The sequence below is a fragment of the Equus quagga genome, chromosome 19 (assembly GCF_021613505.1).
Source record: "Equus quagga isolate Etosha38 chromosome 19, UCLA_HA_Equagga_1.0, whole genome shotgun sequence".
Classification (NCBI taxonomy): Eukaryota; Metazoa; Chordata; class Mammalia; order Perissodactyla; family Equidae; genus Equus; species Equus quagga.
Window position 1 is genome coordinate 37,884,423 of NC_060285.1, and position 22,120 is coordinate 37,906,542.

The following is a 22,120-nucleotide window of genomic DNA, read 5'->3' on the forward strand; positions in this document are numbered from 1 at the left end:
TATTAGTAAACAAATGATGATGAAACAATGTATTTCATAAAATCAAATGCTAGATCTTTGAAAAGACCAATAAAATGAATGAAATTTTTTCATGTTTGATCAAGAAAAAGAGCACTGGTACAAATAACTAACTTTGAAGTGAGAACTAGGACATAACTATAGATATTGGAGAGGTTTTTAAAAAGTCTAACGTACTATATACAACTGTAGAGCAAAAAAAAAAAGAAAATTGGATGAAATGTACATTGTTGGACCGTAGAAATTCTTACAATTGACTATGAAGTGGTAGAAAATCGGAATAGCACAATAACAGAAGAAATTGAAAAGAAAAGCTAAAACTTATCCCTAAGAAAGTCCCCAGGTCCAGATGAATTTACAAAGATCTGTTCTTCAAACAACAGATACTTCTAAAATATTTCAACTACTCCAGAGCATATGTTAAAATTAATAGAGAAATATTTGGTGACTCAGTAAATAAAATACTAGTTAGAATTCAATTAAATCTAATATAAAGAATGATCTGAACACAAAGAAAATGATTACCCTAAGGCAAAAATTTTAAAGAAATGCAATCATCACATGCCTATGATTAAAATTCTTAGTAAAATAATGAATTTTGGAATTTAGAGAAAATTAAATAAGATAGCTACTGCAATTTTAAACTAAAATGATTTATTTAGTTAAATTATTTTGAACCATCTTTGAAAGTTTTAATTTTAGAAAAAAGATTAGGGATACTTAATAATATAGACAAAAATTTTAAAATATTTTTTAAACAAAGAAAAAATATCTAAAGCATAGGACTGGGATTCATACTTACTCTATAAACCCCCAAGATGTGAATTTATTTTATAGTTGGGAAAAAAAGCACTCAAGTTTGTTTTTTGTAATCTTTAAATTTATTCAATACATCATATAATTGTATTTATGACCAAATAACACTTCATTAGTTACTATTAGTTTGCTATGCAAATGCAATAACTTACTAAACAATTATTTTTCCTCCTCCTCTATTCCCAAGATTTGGTTTATAAATGAAATATCAACAGAAAGTCTGAGAAAGCAGCCCCAGGGAATCTAACATAATGAGGAGAAACTCATTACTTCACAATTTTCACTTGGAATTTTAAATCATCTATTATGCAGCTCATAGTAATCATGTTCTCACATATATGTGTATATATAAATATATAAACTATTCACCATAACAATGTCTGCAAACACCAAGCTTCACTTTATCCTCTAATCATCTTTTAAAGACTTAGATAGCAGCACACTAACCTCACCATACAATTCTCAAAGTAACTAAGAAACTGGATGACAGATGATACAGCGGTGATAGGGTAAAAGAGAAAACATATTATTAAGTAACTTGATAGCAGAATAATATATCAGTGTCAACTTAGATAAAAACATTCATCCGTTTTCTAGTATAGGAGATATTCAAGGGCATGAAAAGTTAAATTTGTAAGGTTTCTTTATAGCAAGCTTTCTGAAAACATGCAACTTGATTGGGTGTCTCTCCAGCAATTTCATGATGAAAGCTTTCCCCTTCAATTTCCTGAGCACTATGAAGAGGGGAATTGGGATTTCCTGATAATAATTATAATGAAAAACTCCAAATTTTATGATAAGCACAGATGGGATCACTACCAATATAAAAGCTTGGTCGTTTTTCATGTACTAAGCTAGGGAAGAATTACAACTCACAGAGCCTAAGGGTACACATCTTTTTGTGTCTGGTATTTTAAGATGCTGGACAATACTTGTTTAACTGACTTTTGTTGAGACAACATTAGATAGGAAAAGAGTTATGGAAGGAAGGGTAAAATACATACACTTCAGTTTAATGTTGAACTTCAAGCTCTTGAAAGGTGTTCTGTTCTTTCATCCAGCTGCGTCTGAAATTGAATGAGGTCATAGATGAAGTGTAAATAAGCAATAGTGTGGATGGACAGGCTGGGTAGCTGGTGATGCACTGCTGAAGTATCATATTGTTAATCTTATGTGGTAGTTGTATTCCTACGGCTGTATTTCCAGTATTTAATTGGTGAATGAATAAGTGCTTATCATATTTATTTTTTAAGAAACTTCTGAAACAATTTGTCTGCATATAGAATGTTGTAGATTGGACAATACACTTTAACGACCTCTCCGGAGAGCTTAGAATAAGACTTCCCTAAAAATTTCCACAAGTGCTAAAATAGACTCTAATCCACTGTCAAGTCATACCCATTGGTTCTTATTCTTCCCACTTGCAGAAGATTAAATCTGATCTTTAAAGAAAGGTGGAGTCCAGTCCCTTAAATCCTCATTTTCTCAGAATTCACATTTTGTAAGAAACCTAAATGTTGTCAAAAAGGGCTTGACCCAAGTGTCATTGTTAACTAGTGAATACAAATACTTATATAAATATAAGGAGGAAATTTAATTCCATACAATTTCCAAGTGGCTACAATTGGCATGATTCTGTTTAGGATACAATGGCATATACAAAATTTAATAGGATGCAGAAAGAGGGCAGTAGATTGTTCAACTTCTTCCAGACGCACAAAAACAGATTATATTTTGGCCAGGTCTAATTCCTCATAGATTCCCAAAACACAATCAAGTTAGGTGTTCATTTGCATGGAGGCCATGAAGGCTGGAAACAAGAACAAATGAAATGAACTAGTTGCACTCTCATTAGGAATAAGGTTATAGTCGGCTGTCATGATGTGTAGACATGGATGCAGGATTAAATAGAAAAGTGAGGTGAAAATATAGAAGTAAAGGAAAGACATCAAATATAACAGAGACAAAAGAAAGCTCAAGCAAAAAGGAAAGTGGAACTTTTGATTTCTTGAGGTCTCCGGTAATGATGGGCAAAGCAAGCTTCAATTTTAGCTACTTGGGAAAATTAGATGAATTTTTTTTTTAAAAAAGAAAGGAAGGAAGAAGAGGAAAATAAAAAGAACACAAGACTAAACATAATTCCTAGAAAAACTGGGAACACATTACTCATTCCTGCCACATGACAGGGATTGTTGAACAGAGACAGCTGTATCTTAAGCTTTGTATACCTGCAGACTCCTTTATTGGGTAAGTAATTACTTTCAAAGGAAATAGGTATCTTCCATTTCAGAGAATCTCTTAGCAAGTACAGGTTTTCATTTTGTAACATAAATTGTTCCCCTGATGGCAGTGGGTTTGGCAAACACTTTGAGCAGAGTCTGGGCCAGGATTTTGTCATTCTATAAGTTCATGATTTAAAAATGCTAGTAGTATCAAACATTTTTTGTGATACACTTCAGTGTCATCCCAAATCCCATAAAGAAAAGTCAGCTTTTGATAATAAGTATAAAGTGGGCTATTTTTAACAGCATAATGAGAAATTTTTAAAGTTTGAGCACATTTAAATTGAGCTGTTCTTCCTAGAGTTTACTGGTTACCTTGCATTTAGGGAATATGGCAAGTTGTTGGTGGATCAAAGCAGAGATGACTGTCACATGAGAAGGACACACTGATTGTCATGTCTCATTAGTAACTTGTAAATTGACAGTTTCCTGTCACATCACAGCAATGGAAGCACAAAGCATTATTGACCACTTATTTATTTTGTTGGTGCTTATGCTGTGTTGTACAGCATTAGATTTTTAAACTGAATATTCTTTGGCCCAGTTTTTAGATATGCCAAAAAGCTAGTTATAAGTCAATATTTCATGTGCACTATTTAAAATGTCGTCTGAATAATGACTTCTACAATACTGTACATGAAATACTGACTTCGGGATGGATTTAGTTGTTTACAGCTGTTAAACTGTGGTTGCTCAAGTATAAGAGTATGTCTTTAAAAAGAGGACATCTAGTCACCTTGTCAAGGGAAATTTGAGTAGAAAATTCTCTTCCTGTAATTTTACATTTCCTCTTCAAACATTGCCACTAATAGAACAGGAAGTAAGAATTCACAGGAAGAACGGATTTGGAGAAAAGATGATATGGATCTCATACACAGATCATAAGCCAGGCACTCTATATGAAAATCTCGTTATAATTATATCTCATCTGGACCTCGCAGTAACTGTATAAATCAGTAATACCACAGTTTATATTTCCCATGTCTCTGACTTTGAGGTCTATATCCATATTCTCTACCTGCTTGGTGCGGTGCTAAAACATTATACATAGTCCCTTACTGACCCTGAATCGAGGGATCTTTAATGGACAGGAAGAGAGTAACAGGAGAAAGTGCCACCCTCTTTTTATTTCCTTTTAAAATAATTTTGTCTTCAGGGTGGTGATACTTTTCTTCTCCCTTGTTATTCTTGTTACTTATTAAATTTGTAATACGTAACAGGTGTAATAAGACACGATTTGCTTATAAGTAAAGCAACAGCCACAATTATTGATGAAACACTGCTAAGGCATGTGACTGTATTCACTAATAAATCCTTTTCTGCTCAAGAGGCATTCTGTTGAGACCTCATCATACACCTGTGCACCCCCTCAGGGTACAGATTCTTCTTCTATCCACCTGTGCTGTCCGTGTCTTGCCATCCCTGCTACCACCATTCTAGTCGAACCTTCCACCACCAAGCCCACTGTAATAGCCTTCTTCCTAACTGGTTTTCTCTATACACCCTTGGTCCACAATAATTAATATTCCAAACAACCATCATGGTGGTATTTATAAAATGCAAATTAGATCACATCGTTCTTCTGCCCAAAACTCTCCAATGGCTTTCTTTAGCAATTATACTAAAATCTAACCTTCTTATGAGATCTTCGCACGAAAGTCTGGCTCCCATTTACTTCTTAAACTTTGTCTCTCATATAGCAGTGTGCTGGGATTGGTACTTTCTGCCTTGTGAGAGCTGATGGTTAAGTAGTTAAGAATTTTGCAGGCCAGTGGTATTGTGTTGGTAGTTTGAAACTGGCCATGCTAGGAGTATTTACACCACAGAAATCAGCAAATGCTACAAATTAGGTCTTTTTTAAAATTTATCTGTTCGTTTTGGAGAGCTGGTTGTTAATCATTCACGAGCACACCACTGTTACTATTGCTTTCTGCCTCATTCACCATGTTCTACTGACCCTGATTGTGTCTATTCCTCTAACATATAGGCTTGGTCGCTTGCTCACCTCACTTTGGGGTCTTAGTCCTTGCTATTCTCTTTGTCTGGATGCCCCTCCTTTGGTTATTCATAGTGCTAGCTCCTTCTCAACATTTGGGTCTCAGTCCAAATGTCACCTTCTCAGAGAGGCTTTCCCGACTATCTTAAGCAAAGGACACCATATGTGACTCCAGTTTCTCAATAACATCGGCCTCATCCCTGCACTTAGAATAGTGCCTTTGACGTCATGTGCTCTTTTATCAGTTAGCTTGTATTTATTTGCAAGCCACAGAAAACCAAATAGTAAAGCACATATTTGTCTCATAGGCAAGAATCATGGGGTTGCACAGCTCAAGGCGGGTACAACAGTTCAGTGATGATGTCGAAGGCTAGGCCCCTTCCTTCTTCCTGCTCCACCTTCCTTAGCATGTGACAGTCATTTTTGTGATCACAAAACAGCTGTTTCATCTCTAGGTGCTTTAAAGCATTATAGCTGGCAAGAGAATGGGGAAAGAGGAAGGGTGCAAAGACCAAAATGCTGAAGGCGTATGCTAGCAGTTTGTCCATTTAAAAAGCCTTCCTGGAAGCCACACCCGGTGACTTTACACTTACAACAACTTGGCCAAATGACAAAAAAGTCTGGAAAGAGAAGTATGTTCGCTTTCCAGCTTTTGAAGAAGAAGGCAACAGATAAAAGGGTTTTAGATAGTTTTGAGGTAGATAATTCATATTGTTTGCCATAGTAACCAATAAATTTTTATGAAATTAATGGACAATATGCTTTAAATGATCCAGCTCTATCTTCATCCAGGTTCCAGATTTAGATGAGTCATGGGTCAAATTCTGCAGTATAAATTTCAGTCAAATTAATCAGAATTCATCATTAAGGAAAGAGAAGATGATAATTGGACTATTCTAGATCACTGGAAGCTCATCCCACTTAAGTTCCAATATTTTGTTATTGTTTCTGTTTATAACTTTCCACCTATTTTAAAGGAAATCTTTCCAAGATGTCAGCTTACATTCATCAGGCAATTGATGATGATTTGATCATTTTTCAATTATCAAAATATGTTATCAATATGAACATATTGATTATACCATAATGTATTGGAGGGTTACCTCCTGGGTCTTTGGGCAGTGGTACGACTTTGCCTCAGTTTACAATGGTCTATGATGCTGTATTCAAAAATTAAGCAAAAGTTTGCTGTACATTTATTGTCTTATTTCTAATCTCTTTTCTGTGACAGAAAGGAGAAATTTTGAGTCAAACATATCTGGGTTTGAATCCTGGCCCCACCATTTACTACTTGTACAGCCTTGGGCCAGAGAATTCATCTTTCTGAGCCTTAGTCATTTTTTCTTTTACTTTTCCTTAACTATATAGTGGAAAAAATAGTAATACTTTTATATACATACCTGTGAGAATTTTATGAGATGATCTAAATAAGGCAAGTAAGCACTGAATAAATGATGGCTGTTAACTCACTTTGTTCTGGATCACATGTTAAATTATCAGTAGCCTGTAAAGTGCATTTGTGAACCACTTCCTGCATCAGAACCATCTGAGATGACTACTAAAATAGCAGATTTCAAGGCTCCACACTCAGCTTCTTTTTTTTTAAATCTCGATTTTTACTAAGTGATCCAGGATTAAATTTTTTTTAATTTTTAATTTTTTTAATTGCAGTAACATTGGGTTATAACAATATATAGCTTTCAGATGTACATCGTAATATATTTTGAACTCTGTGTAGATTACATCATGTTCCCCACCCAAAAACTAATTATAGTCCATCCCCTCACATGTGACCCTAATCACCCCTTTTGCCCTCCCCACTCCTTCCCCTATGGTAACCACCAATCCAAACATTTTTATGTTGACTAAAATTTGAGAACCGTGTCTTTCAGCCCGCAAACAAGGATTTGTTGATCAGATCAGCTTAATCTCTCTTAACTTTGCAGAAGAGGAGGGGGAAATGATTTTAAGAATATAGATCCTTGAGCCACATCTCAAATGTAGCCTAGATTCTAGAGCTGTAAATCTGAGATGCAAATTCTAACTCTAAAACTTATTACGTCTTTCCCTGGAGAAGTAATTTTAACTCTTTTGGTCTCAGTTTCCTTTTCTATAAAATGAAGATAAAAATAGTGCCTACCTCATAGTGCTGTTAAGGGAAATAAAATGTTTAGATCAGTGCCATACAAGACACTATATGTGACAGCAATTAGTATTATAAGTAACATTGTTATTAGGATACCCAGGGTGTACCTTGAGACTCTATATTAATGATTCTCCCATGGCCACACATTATAACCACTGGGGAGCTCTGAAGATCCTGAAGCCCAGGCCATACCCCAGAACAATGAAATCAGGAATATATATGGGTAGGATCTAGGTATGTGGGTTTTTTTCCGGTGTCCCCAGGTGATTCCAGTGGGTAGCCAAGGCTGAGAATCACTCCTCTCTATTATTTAAATATTCTCTACATGATTCTGATCAATGAATATTACCTGAGAGAGGTATACTGGTAAATGGAATAGGGGTTAATCTTTATTGAGGGAAGAAAGGTTAAGAGCTCAGCCTCTGACCAAGAAGCCTTCAGAGCACAGAGCACTTATAAAAGGGCTGGATGTTGAAGGAAAAAACTGCTAAAAGAAAAGCTGTGATTGGAATAAATTAAAAGGCACTGAGTTTTGAACCACTTAGATCTGGACTCCAAAACTGGATCTCTTATTCATTAATGCGATACTTAAACTCTCAATAAACCTTAATTTTCTCATTGCAAAATCTGGATATTTACTACCACATAGGGTTGATATAGGGATAAAATGGGTTAAAAGATGTAGAGCTCTTAGCATACAATGACTCCTACTTCATAGACATTCAATAAAAGTTTGTTATTGTTGCTTTTAGAAGTGAGGATTATTGGAATGTGGGGTGTGAGAGTGAGGGAGCAAGGGTAATAACCAAGTACTTTGCTTGGATAACGGGACGGATGGTAGAGATATGAACCTGAGAGTTGGCCGACAGGAGTCAGTTTCAGGAAGAACTTTGGAGATCTTCTTGCTTTCATTGTGCTTGCCTAGCAGGCTCTTCAGTCCTTATCTGTAATATTCCTCCTAGTCTGAGCTATACTAATAAACCCAAACTGCTATATTGGTAACCAAATTCGGTAGAACAGTTTCATAAGTATAAGGAGGTTCTGAATAAGAACCTTAAGGGGACTTATAAATAACTTACACACAGTTTATTGCAATAGTTTTAAGAACAGGTATTTTGCTGACTCAAAGTCTTCTTTTGCTTCCTTCCAGACCCTGGCCTTGCAGGTTTCTGGTACTTTTACAGAGCTAAAAGAAATCAGAATTCCATTTAAAACTCCAGTCTCATATCCAATTTATTACTCACCATGTTTTTGTTTGGAGCACCAGCCAGGCCTGGACTGGAGGAACCTGATTTCCTCCTCTTTTGGTTTTTAGACTCCTTTGGGCTTTTACCAACTGCTGTATACCCCATGACGGCATACTGCTAGATCCCCTTGGTTGGGTACCAGCAAGATGGTTCAGGTTCTACTGGGCACTTCTTTCCACTTCTCTCCCTCTGATCAGATAGTCACCGAGGGCAGGCAGATCACCAAGTCCGTTGCCTGTGTAACCAGGAAAGAGATTCTAGTCTCCCTTTGCAGGCACTCCCAATGGCTACAATTGATTCTATTGGAACTCTCCTTACTTAGTTAATGGAAGGGAAACAAAAGACTTAGAATTCTGTCCGAAGTTAATGACTTAACAATGCTCCATGAATTTTCTTTTATCTCACAATAACCTCTTAATAAGGAACGGAAGAGGCTATGGTGTAATGTAAGAGGGCTAGCCAAGCATTTAAGAAGTCTTAATGGAAGGATGTCTGGTTTCCTTGCTGGCCCTTTTTTGAACAATATTTCTCAAACTTGGATGGTCAGTCAGAGAAATCATCTGGAAGCCTAAAAAACAAAAAAGAAAAAGAGTGGATTCTACTCTTAGAGATTTTGATTTAATTGGTCTGGGGAAGCAGGCTAGCTTAAAAACTCCACAGGTGATTCTAATGAGCAGCCTTTGCTATGGAACACTGTTTCAGAATGGGGCTGGTACTTAACACTAATTACTTTCATTCCTGGAATTTTAATAGTAATTCCGAGACTCCTGGAAGAATCCCATTCAGTATTCTGTTACACAGGGTATCAAAGAATAATAGAAAAAAATCAACAGTTTTTATTTATTTTTTTATTGAAGTATAATGACATACAATATTATATTAGTTTCAGATGTACAACAGTGATTCAACATTTGTATACATTACAAAATGATCACCACCGTAAATCTAGTAACCATCTGTCACTATACGAAGTTATTACCATATTATTGACTACATTCCCTATACTGTATATTACATCCCTGTGACTTATTCGCTTTATAACTGGAAGGTGGTGTCCTTAATCACCTTCACCTATTTTGCCCACTCTCCTCCCCGCTAACATAATGGGAAAAACACCCATAATTCCATCACCCTTATTGTATTAATTAATAAGCTTTTTAGTATGAAGTTTTACCTGGCAATTTTATATTCTTTTTTCAATTAAAATTGCATTGCAAACAGTTTCCTAAGTCATAAAGAATTATTTTGTAGATGTGTTAATAACTGAATAAAATCCCATTGATGATTAAAAGAAGAAAAGAAGAAGAAAAATAGAAAATGAAAGAGTTCCAGGAATGCTGGGGCTGAAAGACTCCTGAAAGGTCATTTTGTTTATGTTCTCCTGAAATGGGGTCTGTGAACCAACAACTTCAGAATCACTTGAAGCATTCCTTTAAGAGGAAAATTCCTGGGCCTCATCCTCACATCTCCTGAATCAACGTCTCTCAAGTTGGGGTGCGGGCAGGGTCAGGAACTTGCATTTTGATACGTTCCCCCAGCTGATTCTTAGGCACATTCATGTTTTAGAACCATCAATTTCTCAACCCTGGCTGAACATTCAAATAACATAAGGCTGGAAAAATACTCATGCCGGCTCGACCAGTGATTCTCAACCTTGGCTGTGCCTCAGCATCACCTGGAGGGCTTTAAAAAGCCCCATGCCCAGGCCCCTCCCTGTGCCAATCACATCAGAATCTCTGCAGTGGGACCCAGGTGTCTGTAGTTTTTAAAGCTCCCCACGTGATTCCAGTCTACAGCCAAGGTTGAGAACCACTGTTGTGGATATTCTGGTTTCATTCATTTGGGATGAGTCTCAGGTGTTAATAATTTATTGTGGTAAGCTTTTTGCTATATACCTTAAACTAATATAATGTTATATGTCAATTACATCTCAAGAAAACTGGTGGAGGGGAAGTAAATAAATAACTTTTAATTGTACCCCAGGTAATTTTAAAGTGCAGCCCAGGTTGAGAACTCTTGAATAGTCAGTCACTTTCAGCTTTTCTGAACTTCTTTCAGTGTGGTCACTAAATACCCTTTAGCCTACTCAGTCAGGCTTGCCTCCTGCCCCAACACCAGACCCAAGCAAGTCTTGACCAAGGCTGATAGTGATCTGGAAGTCTAGTCTCATGAGAAGTTATATGTCCACCTAGACATAACCCCTGCCTTTCTAGCCAGTCCCGTTAATTAATCTATCATTCATTCAACAAATATATATTAAACATCTAATATTTGTCAAGTGCTTTGTATTGAACTATGGATACAACGGCAAATAACATACTGTTTCTGACACCTCTAGAAGCTTCTAGATTTCCGAGGGTGAAGGAGGGAGATATACATGCAAACAGAGGTATAGCAAAGAGTAGTAATTATTACAATGGATGCATGAACAAAAAACTGTGGGAACACAGATACGTTAGCAACTAAATCTGCCTTACATGTCTAAGGAGATGCTATTTAAGCCAAGTCTTCCTTCCATGACCTAAGACACCCTCCATGATATGATTTCTCTCTACTGCAGCTCTTGCTACTTTTGCTTGGGTTTCAACTTCAGCCATACTGAACTCCTTTCAGCTCTTTGAATGCCCCCCACTCTCTTGACAAGACTTCAATGTGCATTCATTTGCATGGAACATTCTTCCTCTTTTCCCCTCCTGTACCTCCTACCTGGGACTCTGCTTAGTTGTTACTTCCACAAAGAGGTTCTCCCTGACCTCCTGAATGGTGTTAAATGTCTTTGTTATACATCTGTGTGCTAGCCTATAGTGCTTCTTTAATAGCACATGCCCACTTTATTGCACAGCACAGTGCCTGACACTACTGGATGAATGAATTAATTGCATCCCAGGAACAGGGGATGATACGTGCAAAGCCATAGAAGCATGCAATTTTGTGCCATGTCCTAGAATAGCAAACATTTTGGATGGCCAAAGATAAGATGGGCAGGAGGAGGTTTCTAAAGATGAACCACGAAAGGTCGGTTGTTAAAGGCTTTGTATGTAACCCTATGGGGTCTGAACTTCACCCTGTAGGCAGTAGGAAGCCAGATAAGGTTTTACGTGGGGAAGTATAATAATGAGGTTTATCATTCGGGACCTTCTCTCTGGGAGCAGTGTGGAGGATGGACTGAAAAAGAAAAGATTGATTCAAAGACAGTTAGGAGATGTTCCAGTACTACAGGTAAAAAATAATAAAGGCTTCCCTGAAATAATGAAGCAAAGGGCTCCATTCAAAAGGCATTTCTGAGATAAAATCTGAGCACTTGCTGACTAATTGCATGTGGGGGTGAATGTGAAAGATGATACTATGCTCTAGCTTGGAAGACAGGCTGGGTGGGGATGCTATTAATGGAAATAAGGAATACAGAACCACAGGAGCTAGTTTCAGGGAAAAAAAAATAATGAGCTCATTTTTAAACACGTGGAGATTTCCATGTACCAGTGGATACACAGATAGAGTCTTTCATGCAGTTATAAATGCATAAAATTCTTAGTTTGGTACCTTACTGACTGCTGATGTGGCTGGTATTGTTCACTTGACTATGTTGACTTCTGGTTTCCGTACAAAAGGACAGTCTTTTGAAACTGACAGTGTCATATTGATTTCACGACTTATGCTTCTTTGGGCCACAATTCGCTATCAGTTGGCAATAGTTCAAGGGAGAGTCTCCATTAAAATCACTTACTGGTTGTGTTCTTTGGTTAGATACATACACCTATGCCAACTCCACTCGAATTCTGAGATGGAAACAATTTTATTACAGGTAGCTCTGCTGTTATATTCCTTTCTCATTTTATTGTGAGTTCCGTGAGTTCCGAAAGGAAGCATCTTATTCTTCTTATTACGCTTAGTGCTGGGTCTAACAGAACACAGATTAGTGAGTGAATGGATGGATGGATGAATGAATTTATAATCTGATGGCAGGGATAGAGGATACTTTCTGGAGCTAATCACTTAGGAATTAAAAATCTCTATCCTATACATAAATGCCTAAGTAACTTATCATTGAGTTATTGACTACAGTGACAGAGGTAGAAGAGATCACTATGAGTATTTTTAAAATGACCTTTCATCATATTACTTTCTCTTGAAAATGCAAAACCATCCTGGGAATTTTAAAGCTGTGGTAATAACAGACTATGTTTCTTGATACATTAACACTTTGATATTGTCAAGTGAAAGAGAAGCATTTAAATTAATTGCTATCGAAAACTCTTTTGCTTGGTACTGTCCTCGAAGCTGGCAGATGGGTACATGATCAGATTTTATTTTAGGAAGATAACTTTGCTTAGGATTATATGAAGAGGCAAGGGGACATTTTGACAGAGGAGAGATGATGATGAGGGCCTGGAATAATGCAATGGCAGTGAAATGGAGAGATCTTATTAAGTAATTAATTAATTCATCAAATATTTATTCACTGTATTATTCTGGACTCTGGGGATGGAGTACTGACCACACTAGAGAAGTTCCTACCCTCAAGGAGTTTACAGACAAATGGAGGAGATGTATATTAATCAAATCATCATATCAATAAATGTAAAGTTGCAGATGTGATACATGTGGTCTGGGAAAGTCAAGTTGAAAAAGGCATCTCAGAGGTGAAATTGACAGGACTCATTTGGTTATTGGGGTATCAGAATAAATAAAAGACATGTTCCCTGGTCTCCTTTCCTGAAAGAATACTCAACCTGATTTGTGTGACAGAAATAACATACATGAAATGCCTTCAAAGATGTATTAAGTGACATATCGTGTGGAATAGATTAAAATGCCCTTTTGCCAAAAGATGAGATCAATAAGCTATGAATTGTAAATTCTGATTTTGCAATTAATTGCACCTCCTTTTAATTGTCACCATTCTACTGGAATGATGTTACTGTGCTGATGAGATACAGTTGACTCTAGATCTCTCCGTTTTGATTTTTTTCATTCAGATGTTGCCAGAGCAATTGAATTACTGGAAAAACTTCAGGAATCTGGAGAAGTACCAGTGCACAAGCTACAATCCCTCAAAAAAGTTCTTCAGAGTGAGTTTTGTACTGCTATTCGAGAGGTATGACACCAAGATTTTAATAACTATATTCGGCCATATGTCTTCTGAGTAGAAAACACGTCTTTTCCACACAAACAGTTGAAATGATTAAGTTTGGAGCTACATCTTAGCTTTCTGTTTTTAGCTCCTTGGACAGATGATAAAATATAATTTAGCTTGCTAAATTCTTAAATTAGATCCAGTCAGGATTGACACTTTCATATAAAACCAAATGTTGATCTTATGGTACCAAGGAAGTGACCGCCTCAGCAGGTGACTGTTACATGTAGTCTAAACTATTTAGTGGTTACATGAAGTCATCTGGAAATTCAGTTAGACATAGTCATAATTAGTGAGGGCTGAGCATTTCTCGAAAGAACACTCAGCTAAATCTTTCACAGCTAAATCTGAAAGAGTAACCTCCTACTGACCAAAGTTGTAGTTCTCCAAACACTACTATCTAGTGCAATAATGGGAACCCTCCGAACAGGCTGATATGCCCTTCTAACAAATCTTTGTAATGCTTTCCTGGCTAATGGTTTCAAGAACCTTAGGGTGAAACACGTGTATAAATGACTACTTGAATTTTCTTTTGAATTGTAGGGGAATTGACTAGTCAACTAATGAATTTAATTGGTTATAAGAGAGTTCACTTGAGATACATACACTATATTATTTTTGAATAAAACAATATTCAGTAAGCCCATCACCTCTTCCCTACAAGATATGAAGTAATAATTCAGTAATTAGAATCTAAAGTCCATAAATTCAGCGTAACTGCCTTGCTAGAAGTCCCCAGTAATGAATTACCCACTGTCATCTCTTCCAAAGCCGGTTGAATCCAATCATTACCTGTAGCCTCTATTCTCTCTGTATCCGTCTCTTCTCAGATGGGATAATTCTGGAGCATGTGATTTGTACCCTTTGCTAGGGTTCTTGTAGGATTAAGCTCTAGTCATTCTCTGTGAGGCTGGCTCAAAGGACATACATCTCTCAAGAAATGCTTGCATCAACCTCTTTTCCTCTTTGCAACTCCACTTGTGGCTAATGAACGTTCTTTTGCCTCAATAATGCTAGTTTATGAGTAGTCACTAAGTAGTCTAGTTAGTCACTAGGTAGTCGCCAGATGACTAAAGTAGAGATGTAAAAAACTTCTCTCTCTACAGATTTAAACTATAGCCTACCCAATGCAGTTACAATTTGGATTTTGCTGGGATTTGATTTAGACGGTGTTTGTGCTAAATCTTTATCAGGTGTAGTAATTTATGATTTGATTTTTGTTTACAATGAACACAGCTTAAGTAAATAAGCGTAATTGTATCTCCAAGTTTTAACCTATGAATTTGATCAAAGGCTGAAAGGAAATTTCTCAAAGTGTATGAATTCTTGGCCACTGGCTGCTCGGTGGAAAAGGTGTAAGATATATGAAAACCCCATGGATCTCCCAGCAGTTAAACTCCAGTGGTCACTCTGTAGACCATTGCTAAATCGCCTATACACTCTTTTCTTCCTTCACAGAGTGCTGCTTCCCTGAGATTTTGTGACTGACTTTTCATTTTTAGATATTCTATCATCTCTTCTACCCTCCACAGAACTAACGAACGAATAGAACACAACAAATATATATCTCTGCTCACTGGGAATTTGGCCTGTGATCAATGCAAAGTCTCAACTTTCACGGAACTCACAATTCAGTGAGAAAATTTATGATAAATATTCAAAAAAATATCAGAGAGTGAAAAAACTATGGAGATAAATAAAGCAGGATTAAGTAGGAGTAAATCTCTATTAACTTAGGGTGCTAGGAAAATAACCTGATTAAAGTAATGGAATAAAACATAAATATAAGGGGGGTATAGTGTTCTTATAGGCAGAGGAAACCACAGGTACAAAAACCCAGAAGCAAGAATGATCTTAGTCCATGGAAGGAACATCCCAAAAGCCCGCATGTCTGCAGTGAAATAAGCAAGGTAGGCTTCCTAGAGGCAGCTGGAGAGCAGATCATGTGAGGCCTTGCAGGCCATGGCCAGAACATTGGATTTCATTCTAAGAGTGATAGGAAGCCCTTGGAGAGATTGATCTGACGTGATTAGATTTTGGAAAAGGTCTCCCTGACTGCTGTGAGAATACAAGTGTGTGTACAATAGTAGAAACAAGAGAGTCCAGTAAAAAAGCAATGGGTAGTCAAGTGAGAGTTGAGGTGACGGCAGCCAGGATGAAGGTGGCAAAAGTGCAAGTTATGGGAAGTTGTCAGATTCAGTATGTATTGTTTGTGAGTAAAGTCTACAGGAATTGTTGATATATTGAACGTAAGGGTGAGAGAGAGAAGTCTCAATTGATTTTTAGATTTGGGCTGAATGGTGATATAACGAGATAGGAATCTTTGAGGATGGACCAGGTTTGAAGAAGGCTATCCGGAGCTCCGTTGTGGACATAGCAAATGGATGATGCTTTTCAGACATCCGAGTAGGGATGTCTAGCAGGCACCTAAGTCTGAAGCTTGGGGGCTAGAGATGTAAGTGTAATATAAATATCTGTTCAAATAAACGCACAAGTCTTTTTCTTTAAAGAGTTTGCTAAGGAAAAAGAGAATGGGAGTAAACAAGAAGATAAACATGGAGACATTGTATAGGAATTATAAATATATTTTATAAACCCTGTCTGTGGTAGAGTGTGGTATGTGTATCATTAGTGGTTCATGGAAATCTATAACTGAACTATAGGCAATTGAACAATTTCAAAGGGAAAAAGATTATATAATCTATCTACCTTAATTTTACAAATTTGGATGGATAAGATTAATTTTATGTTCGTAGTAATGTCCTTGTAATAATTTTGTTCTTAAAGGCAATGCGTGTTATACAGAAATTATTTTGGTCACTTCATCTTGGCTAACATTTCACACCAGTTGTATGGAATTGCTTGTATTCGTTAAATCTGGAATTTTCTTCATTATTCGTATTGCTTCACTTTACATTAACTGAGCGAAGTAATGATAAAAATAGCAATATGTATACAACAATTCTGAATCATACAATAATATTATGAATCCATCTAGTGAAAAGTTCTTCAATAAAAATGCAAAATGTGAATACATGTTGCCAGACAGGTGAATCCACGAGCCAGTAAAGTTCAACTAGGAAGTACGAGGATGTAAGACAACGAGTACCTTAAATTAAATTTTATTGAGCCAAGAACCCTTTCCCTCCTGGTCTCTTGGATATTGACCGTTATGCTAGCACAAAGCTTTTGAAATTTTGGTTTCTTAATTAGATAATGCTCAGAATCTCCATGCTTCAATATTTGAGTTTTTCAGAAAGATTTGATCGTTAATACTTACCAGTGTGAAAATTATGAATTTTGTCATGACAGGTAATGGAAAGAACAAGAACTACAGTCGCATCATTCTTAGTTGTGTTTGCCAGACCAAAACCACCTACAGGTCACACCATTGCCAACAAGACTGTAAAACCCAAATTATGCTCAAAAAGAAAGCTGGACAAGCTACTGCCACTTTTTTTCCCCATACACAAGTGTAACAGTGGTTATCGTTACATGTTGAGGCAATCCCAGATTTTGCTTTACGTTTGGAGAAAGCCACTGAATGGGCTCTTGGCATATGTGCTGCACTTATTTAGGGAGAATAGTTTCATGAAATTTTATTTTGTTTTTCACTTAAAATGGATGATTAAAAGAAATTAAAAGTTTTCTCTACTTAACTTTTTGTCTGTAATAAAGACTGAAAAAGTTTTGTTGAGATCAGTACTGAAGGAAGATCATCTATGTATACAATTGAGAAAGGCATTACTCTATCAATAAAATAAGTTGCATTTGAATGCCCACCCACGCACAGCTTTATTCACAGAATACAGATAGTGGTTGGCAATACTTTTCTTGATTGTTTTATTGCTGAAGGATCTCAAAAGGGCCTGATCAGTCATTAAATTGCACCTACTGTGTGCAGGGCATTTAGGAGTACATGGCAGAGAAACGAACTGACACAGGATGCCTCTTTTCCACAATGAGGGGTACTGGCTGACAAGAGGAAGTTCACCCAAGCTGTTTAATGAGAGATGAAATAAAAATTTTTATGGTACTGATATTCCCAGTAAAGACTATCTCTATGATTTTAAGTGGCTTCCTCAAGTTTTAGTTCAGCACTCTATTAATTAGCTTGAATGGCCTAAATTTAGAAATTTAGGATTGAAATATAAGGATTATAAAATGTTGATTTTGGATAAGAGAATTTCCTAAGAAAACTGAATTGCAGTTCAAATAGCTCACTTACCAAGAGATAGACTTTTTCCCCAACACATCATTTTCTTCGTGCCTCCGAGAAAAAAATCGATAGTATATGACTGGTCATATTTTAAGAGGACATCCAATTTCTGCAACAGAATACAGAGAAATTCTTTCTGCAACTAAAATAATCAAAAACAGAATTAGCAACCTATTTGCTATCATCATCTTCCAAGTTTAAAACATTCAAGCTTCCTGCTTTCTCGGGTGATGTACTTGTTGCCTTGCTGTGTGACATGCTGCTGAGAGCGGACTATTGTGAGGACTTATTCCCACATTGATGACTGTCTTATGCACGTTTGAATAAAAAATGCAGAACAAAATGACAGTCACCAAAAACTGCCTTCCTTGGCCAATCACCAGATGGTATATGGTAGTATTTTCTAATGTTGTAGAATAAGAAAATAAACCAACTCCATATGGAATCTATCATTCTGCGATAGTCAGTAGGATTGTTGGAAAATATTCCAGTTCTCCTCTCCTTCTTAGCACATGTTACAACTAGATTTCCCCAGCCTCCTTAAAGTTAGATGTGGCTATGACAACTTCCGTGGCTAGGGACATGTGAATGGAGGTGATGCAGGCCACTTCCTCGTGGATGCCTTTGAGTCAGTGCATGATTTGCTATGTTCCCTTCCCTTTGCCATGTGTCTAGTGATGTTTTATATGATAAATGATAAATCGGCCTTGGTTGCAGAGTGAGAAAATGAGAAATATAGGCTTTAGCCAACCTTTTATGAATATGTAGCCTGAGCAAGAAATAAACCTTTGTTGCTCTAAGCCCCCAAGATATTAGCGTTATCATACCACAGCAGAACCCAAGCTATCCTGACCGATAATACGCAATCCTCAAGCAAATTTACCTTGGAAAAAGGTTATAAGATGTATCAACCATTTAACTGCCATAAAACAAAATTAATTTTTAAACACTATGTTGTATTTTAGTAAGCTGTGATCAATCTTTTTTAAACTGTAGGAACTTGGTAACCAATAAAAGTACCCATGCCCATAAGGTGGTTCATAAATTTTTAAATTTTGAGACACTTGGATCATAGATTCTTTGCTTCTAGATTATCTCCCATTTGCTCCTATTCTCATTTTTTTCTTCCTGAGGACTGAGCTCATTAACCCTCCAGCACTACCTCCCACCCCAGCTAAGTCTCACACCATTTCCTTATAGAAGGATTTCTTTATTTTATTGACTTAAATTCATAGTCAACAGAGAAGAAATAGCTGGAATGCAACCATCTGCTCTTTAAGTGCTCTTAGTCTCCAATGAAGTTATTTTTTTCCTGGAGGTATTTGTAGATTGGGAATTATCACCACAATGCCTCCCACCAGTGACTTGTGGGAAATGTTCCCGTGAGGCATTCTGTCAGGTTAGAGGGAACACCAAAGACATTAGAGCACTGTTGTAGTCAAGTTGACCAGTGTTTGAATCCCAACTTAGCTACTTATTTTTGGCCTCTCTGAAATCTTATTTGTCAGCTTTTAATAATGGAATAACACCACCAGCCTTGAGGTGGTTCTGACAATTAGAGATCATATATGTAAAGCCGGCTAGTACAGAGTCTGGCAGCCAATAATTACACAATCAGTGGTTGCTATTATGACTAAAGAGTAGAGTTCCAAATTATAACTAGGTATAGTATTTCGGTAAGTCAGGAAATGGATAGCAGTTGGAAAGAAAAATGGTAGTTTCTGTAGGCTAGATCTAAAAAATCTCTTAAGATTCATAGACGTATATTCATTGCTCCACCATCAATCATTAAAATAAAGTAAATTGAGCCATTGCACCCTAATTGTAAATCATATGGGACATCGCACTGTGACAGAGGTGTTTGTTCTTGAGGCTGTTCTGTACAATATCTTAATGTACTGTGTGAATGAAAACATGGCAGACAATCAGCTTTATGAGAAAGCTAATATCGGTTGTCTGATAGAATATAGATTTATAATTACCTTAAGAAAACACATACTTGGATTAATAGTGACAAGATAAGGTGAAACAGGGATACATGGAAGGAGAGAGAAGAGCTGGAGGAAGGGAGAGTGAGAGGGAGGAAAGGAAGAAAAAAGGAAAGAAAGAAGGAAGAGAAAGAAAGAAAGAGAAAGAAAGAAAGAGAAAGGAAGAAAGGAAGGTAGGAAGGGAGAGGAGGGAGGGAGCAAGAGAGGGAAGAAAGAGAGGGAGGGAGGGAGGTTGATGCTGAACCATGGCATAATGTACTGTAATAGAAAGAGAAAGAACATTACATGGGGTCAGAAAAGTACTGACAGTCGATTTGGACGACATGAATTTAAATCCTTGCTAGGCCACTTAATTATGTGATCTTATGCAAGTTACTTAACTTCTATGATCTTGGTTTTATCCTTTTTTAAAATATAAAAGAAGACAATAATAACTTCATGGGATCGTTGGGAAGATTAAATCAAGTGAGATAAAAAGTCAAAAGTACCTTGAGTAATACAGTGCCTAGTTAAAAGAGTAAGTAGTTAAAAAATGGTAGCTATTCTGATAGAAACTTGGTGATTTTAGTGACAGTAAGCTAAACTTTTAATATGTTCTAATAGAAACATTAGTTACTGATATGGAGAATAATAGTCTTGTAGTTATCAATTATCCACACAAATGAAGAATTTCTTCAATAGGAGGCTCCACATTTTAAGAAAGAGGTTGACAACCTGGATTTTTGGAATAAGCCAGTATAGTGAGGACTCTGGAATCTTTGTCATATGACAATAAGTTAAGGATTTGGTGATACCTAGCCAGAAAAAGAGAAAAATAATATGTAATGTGATATTTGTCATCTAATTGGTAGGATAAAGGTAACTATACTAGACCAATGGATGACAGATAGATGAATACAGATAACTAATGATAACTACCCATACCCAGCAATGGGCTCACTTGTGCTGTGGGAAGTTTCCTATAACAACAGCAGAGGTTAGATGGACATATTTCAGCTCACTCTAGAACAGGAGTTTTTAACTTAGGGTCACATATACGCTTCATGTTTTAGGTGAGGTAAAAGCAAATTTATATATACATATGTATATGTATTTTCTTTATTTTTGTTTCCTTCCCTTTATGTGCAAAACATTTTTATGGCAAATATGTTCTATAATGTTTTACTTTAAACATGCATAGAGTGGCATGGATTCATTGTGTAAAATTATCATCCTTGTTACATAATGGCATCTAGAATAGCACTGCATTCATGGAATTAACAAAAATTTATCTGACGTTATGCTAATGCGTATCTCTTTCTGTTCATATTAAACTTAGCTTAAGTTGGCAGATGACAGAGAAAAGAAAGCTTGATGGCTCTTACATTTCCTTTGATTTTATTTGCATTGCTAAATTTGATGGAACACAAAAGCCAGACTGTTTCTTGTGTGATGAGTGTCCTGCCAACAAGAGCGTGAAGTCAAGAAAGCTTATTTCTGAGCATCCTGAAAATACATCACACAATATAGAATTTTTATTTTCTGGAGAAAAAGTTCAATTTTTAAGTGTTTTTTTTTTTTTTTTTTTCCTGAGGAAGATTCGGCCTGAGCTAACATCTGTTGCCAATCCTCCTCTTTTTGCTTGAGGAAGATTTGCCCTCAGCTAACATCTGTGCCAGTCTTCCTCTATTTTGTACGTGGGTCACTGCCACAGCATAGCTGCAGATGAGTGGTGTGGGTCTGTGCCCGGGAACTGAACCCAGGCTGCCAAAGCGGAGTGCACCAAACTCTACCACCAGGCCATGGGGCTGGCCCAAAGGTTCAATTTTTAAAAAGTGGAAATTTACCAACTTATATTTGCCCCAATGTGTCTTGACAGGTTTCCAAGTAAAAGGAACTATAAATAATTAGAGAAGGCTTGATAAAATCATGTACTCCGGAAATGTTTGAACTGGTGGGTTGCTCAGAACCAAAAAGATTACAAGTGTCTCTGTTCACTTGATATAACCTACTTCTGAACTCTGACATTTTGCCAATATTTAAAGCCAGTTATAGTGAAAATAACAGCTGTGCCATTCCCACTTGGCATGCAATTGGGTGAAAACTCTAATTGTTTCAGCAAAGCTCTGCTTTTTATCTGTCATGTAAATGCTGATGTCCTATTGTGTGCATGTGTGTGTGTGAGTGAGATAATCCATGGATACTTAAAAGATCAAGTTGTTCCACAGTAAAAAATTTCTTTGTCAAGCAAAACTCCTAATGGAAGAAAAATCTTGATAATGTGTGTGCATGTGG

General features: G+C 36.7%; 1 protein-coding gene across 1 annotated transcript in view; it reads left to right on the top strand.

The window, feature by feature from the left end:
* LIN7A (lin-7 homolog A, crumbs cell polarity complex component) overlaps window positions 1-22,120 on the top strand; it is a 129,570-nt gene that overhangs the window by 25,485 nt on the left and 81,965 nt on the right. The window contains exon 2 of the mRNA XM_046646595.1: window positions 13,482-13,600. Within this exon, the coding sequence (XP_046502551.1) occupies window positions 13,482-13,600 (119 nt within the window). The remainder of the gene's footprint in view (window positions 1-13,481; window positions 13,601-22,120) is intronic.